General features: G+C 41.8%; 1 protein-coding gene across 1 annotated transcript; it reads right to left on the bottom strand.

The window, feature by feature from the left end:
* Window positions 1-372: 372 nt before the first annotated feature.
* Window positions 373-1,302, bottom strand: LOC143390708 (olfactory receptor 1L6-like). The gene has a single exon (XM_076843121.1). It carries the CDS (start codon window positions 1,300-1,302, stop codon window positions 373-375), a length of 930 nt encoding a protein of 309 aa, XP_076699236.1.
* Between the last annotated feature and the right edge of the window lie 3,514 nt (window positions 1,303-4,816).

The raw sequence follows: 4,816 nt of genomic DNA on the forward strand, positions 1-4,816 counted from the left end.
AGATACATCGGGCATCCGTTAGCTCAGTCAAATTGAGGAGTTAAAAATCAGCCTCCACAATGTGGGGAGGGAGCAGGAGAAATCTCTCATATTTGGTTTGAAGAACAGAGGAAATGAAGGAAGATTGGGGTAGGAAGAAAGTCTTGGATTGCAATGAAGTACCAAGAAAGTTTTGGCCAATGGTGCATCCTAGAATCAAAGTTATCCATCTGAAGAGTCCCCTGTTTCTCTGCAATGGGCCTGCCTTGGTGCCTCTGCAATGCCCAATGACTGTCCAGGAGCAGCCTGTGTAAATGTGACACCAGGGCACACTGTGGTGATTGGTTGTTGAGTCAACAATGAAGCTTCTAGAGATAGTAAAGCATATACATTCTATTCTGTTCTTCTAGCCAGCTTTCTCAAAGCCTGTTTTATATCCTTGTTTCGAAGGCTGTAGATGAAAGGGTTCAGCATGGGAGTAACTATTGTATAGATGACCGTGACCACACGGTCCTTTGTCACTGAGTAGGTAGATGAGGGACGAATGTACACAGATATTATGGTCCCATAAAATAGTGCCACAACTGTCAGGTGGGATCCACAGGTGGAGAAGACCTTGTACCTGCCTCCCCCTGAAGGGACCCTCAGAACAGCACGGGTGATGTAGACATACGAGACAATAATGAAAATGAAAGGACTCATGATCACAAAGGAGCCCTCTGTGAAGGCCAAAAGTTCATTGACAGAGGTGTCAGAGCAAGAGAGGGTCAGCAGTGGCTGGACATCACAAAAGAAGTGATGGATGACATTGGGGCCACAGAAGGAAAGGCGGCCCATGAGAATTGTGTGGGCAAGTGAGTGGAGGTGGGACACCACCCAAGATGCAGTCACCAGCAGGAGACAGCACCTGGGGCTCATGGCTGTAGTGTAGTGCAGTGGGTTACAGATGGCGACGTAGCGGTCAATGGCCATGGCAGCTAGGAGAAAACTGTCAGTGATACCAAAGGCCACAAAAAAATACATCTGGGTTAGGCAATGGGCAAAGAGGATGGTCTTTCTCTGTGTCAGCATGCTCACTAACATCTGTGGCACGATGACAGTGGTGAAGCAGATGTCCACCAGGGACAGGTTGGAGAGGAAAAAGTACATGGGGGTGTGTAGGTGAGCATCCCCCCAGATGGCTGCAATGATGACTGAGTTGCCAACCACATTGACCAGGTACATGGCGAGGAAGCTGGAAAAAAGCCATACTTGTTGTTTGGCATCAGTGGTCAGTCCTAGAAGGAGGAATTCAGTCACATGGCTCTGGTTTGCCCTCAGCATTGCTGTCCTACAAGTAAAAACTGTGAAGGGATGTTAGAGCATTAGGGAGCCATTCATGTAGACCACCAGTTAGTCAATGATACAGCTTCATAGCATTGGTGCTGGCATACTTTGATTTCACTTCCAGTTTTGCAACTAATTGTGCAAACTTGAGCATTTGAGCTCTTGCTCCTCGTTCAAAAGACAAAACTATGACATTCACATTCTTTGGCTATTTTGGGGATAAATGGTAAAGATTATGGAAAGGTATTCAGAAAGTAATTATTTTGCTCAGTTTCCAAAGGTATTGTATAGATGACACATAATTTTTCCTCTGCGTTGATGCAGTTGCTTCTTCTCTGCACAGTCTTTACCTGATCCTTCTGCCTTCTTTCTTCTCTTCCTCTGTAAGAGCAGGTGGGGTATCCTAAGTTTTTCCTGCAGAAATCACACAAACATTTGTAGGGACTGTATTCCTGAATCAAAACCATCTTGGAAGAGGTATACTTATTTGGGAGTTTAATCATTTGTAGAAAGGTCACACTTGGAGAGGCTGGGACCTGGACATTTGACATGTCCCTCAGGGTGTGAAACTGTCTAGGGTGGGGGCGGGGAGGTTGGAGATCTACTTCTAGAAGAAGTTAGTCTACTTACCCAACATTGGGCTTGGTGTTTCACACAGGTGGGTGGAATTAAGGAAGACACAGAGGAACTAAGAGATGCATGCCCTCATGAGCAAGAAGAGTCTAAAAGGCAGAAGTGTAGGAAATGTGAGAAGTTATTATATATTATGGCAAAATACAGCAAGAGGTGAGAATAGGAGGGTCCTGAGTTCAGGAATTGGTTCCTCATCTCCATAGAAACAAGACCAGGGAGAACAGGTCAAGGCTCCAATCTGGCAGAAATTGAATCACTAGTTACCCATTTGCCTAAGTAGAGAAAAAAAGACCAGAAAGCCATCAGGGCATAATGTTAGAACAAACCAGGAACCTACCAGGCTGAAATTAAGACCACTGAGTATCAGAGCACATCCTCTTTATGTCTACTCACCAAGGGACAGGACTGGCTTTGGAGAAGAGAGAATGGAAAAGGGATCATATAAGTGGTGGTGTGGAAACCTCAGATAAATGAGGGCAGAGTTAGGGAGACAGGTTCTCAATTAAAGTCCACATCCTAAACTTTCTGTCTCCTCCTCATCTTTTTGGTACTTTTGACAATGAGTCAAAAGCAAACCCAAATTATAGTGGTGTGTTTTTATCCCCCCCACCCCACCAAAGAAATGGTCTTTAATGCTACTCAAGTATTTAATTAAATGCTTATATCAAACACAGAGTCTGAAACAGGAAATTAAATGTTTTCCTTAAGAACATCTGCTAGCCCCATCTGGCTTTTTCAAATATTTAAAACTAAATTGGAATTAGAAAAAAATTATAGTTTTAGCAGAAATGAAATTCCATGGCAGTTTATGGTGTACATGGGGTGCTTTATTTAGGTTATTGGGGGTAGGCATGGGAAAAAGTTGGGAGATGGGTGTTTGTGGTGTTGAATTTGAGGGTGGTACCTTTAAAAGGACACTTTCTAGTAAGTTCAGGCTGTACTCCAGGGTCTCATTCCTATTGCTTATCTCATAGGTAAATGGGGGAAGCTTTCGTTAAGACTCGCCTTGGTGATTATCACCAAAGACACTTGTTGTGGTTTTGTATATATAAAAACAACATAATTGGTTTAATCAGTAGGAAAAAAGGACAGTTAAAAACTAGCTATCAAAAGAACAACAACTGTCCGTGAGACTGATTTATCTCCTTGTTCACTAACAGCACTGAAGTAAAGATGAGCACATAGCTAAAGTCATCTGATACTCAACAAAGATGCCAAAAAAACATATGTTGGAGAAAGGATAACCTTTTAAACAATTGGTGCTGGGAAAACTGGATATCCATATGTAGAAGAATGAAACTAGATCCCTATCTCACCCTGCACAAAAGTCAATTCAAAGTGGATCAAAGACCTAGGAATTAGACCAGAAACTTTGCAACTGCTGAGAGAAAACATAGGGTCAATAGTCCAACATGTTGACACAGGTACCATCTTCTTAGCAAGACCCTTAAAGCTCAAGAAATATAATAAGAATCAGTAAGTGGGATGGCACCAAATTAAAAAGCTTTAGCACAGCAAAGGAAACAAGGGCATGAAGGGAAAGCCTACAAAATGGGAGAAATCTTTGCCAGGTATTTCTCTGACAGGAGATTAATATCCAAAATACACAGCAGTGTGTTTCTAAACCTCAGTGATCTTAAACTCATTGCTCTGCTCAGGAGAACCCAGGCTGTTTCTCTTTTAAAAACTTTATCAAGAATATGCATCACAGTACTTTTGCTGAAACATCTTTTCTCTCTGAGATGCTTGATGCTGGTCTATTTTGGATCCTTCCACTTTAGGAGAGGGGTTTCTAAGATGTGGACAACATCTGGAGTGGTGCATGATGAAAATTCTGCAAAGGCAGGATCAGAGTCTGCTTTGCTCATCACTGTTTCCAGTTCCTTCCATGGTACCTGACACATAATAGTTGCATAACAATGGACAGATTGAAGCAGATATATCTCCTTTAATAGGACTTTGAAAATTATGAGTTTTTACATAAGTAACTGGGAGACTAAACTCCTAGAATCAGGAAAGCCAATGGGAAAAGTTCATGAGTTCTGCCAGGGGATATGAGTTTTGTGTTCTGGTTCAAATATTTTTTTTTACCCATGGGAGAAAAATCTTTATGCTTCTATTTTTTCCTTAGCTGAAAAATAGGGAAATTAAAACGTCACCTTGAGAATTTTATTGTTAAAATAAGATACACATTTGTATCTTAGTGTTGAGGTCCACAATGTTCTATATGAATGTTACTTGTACAAACAATAAGATTTCTTATTATTTATCTAAACTTAATTGTGTGCAACTGAAAAATAGTGGATGAAATCTAAAGGAAGCCAGATAGCAGTAAGGGGTTAATGTGTTTGAAAACGGTTGCAAGGAAGAGAGTGAAACAGTCATTGGAAGGAGTGCAGCATCCAGGCTGAAGAGGGCAATAGAGAAACATGCCACACACCTGGGATACACTGGATTTTCCCAGGAAGAGAAGGAAAAGGACAAAAGTCGTCAAGGATTTTCTGTTCCTTAGGACAGTTCTTACAGAGGTGTGTTTTAGTAGTTTCTGACTGCTGCAATAAATTACCATTAACAGTGGCTTAGCAAAGCCCAAGTTTGTTACCTTGCGTTGTATAGATCAGAGGTCTGATATGGGTATTATTGGTCTAAAAATCAAGGTGTTGACAGGCTGCATTCCTTTCTTGTGGTTCCACAGAAGAATCCAGTTTCTTGCCCCTTCTAGCTCCTAGTGACTGCCCATATTTCTTGGCTAGACATCCCCTTTGTCCATCTGCAAGTCCAGCAATGTTGAGGGAATTCTCATGCTGCCATCTCTCTAGTTCTCATTTCTTATTTCCCTCTTCTACATTTAAGGACCCTGGGTTCACCTGGATTATCC

The sequence above is a fragment of the Callospermophilus lateralis genome, chromosome 2 (assembly GCF_048772815.1).
Source record: "Callospermophilus lateralis isolate mCalLat2 chromosome 2, mCalLat2.hap1, whole genome shotgun sequence".
NCBI classification, from domain to species: Eukaryota; Metazoa; Chordata; class Mammalia; order Rodentia; family Sciuridae; genus Callospermophilus; species Callospermophilus lateralis.

Bases quoted from the DNA above. Each gene is read 5' to 3' on its own strand.
- LOC143390708 (XM_076843121.1), bottom strand. From the start codon at position 1,302: ATGCTGAGGGCAAACCAGAGCCATGTGACTGAATTCCTCCTTCTAGGA.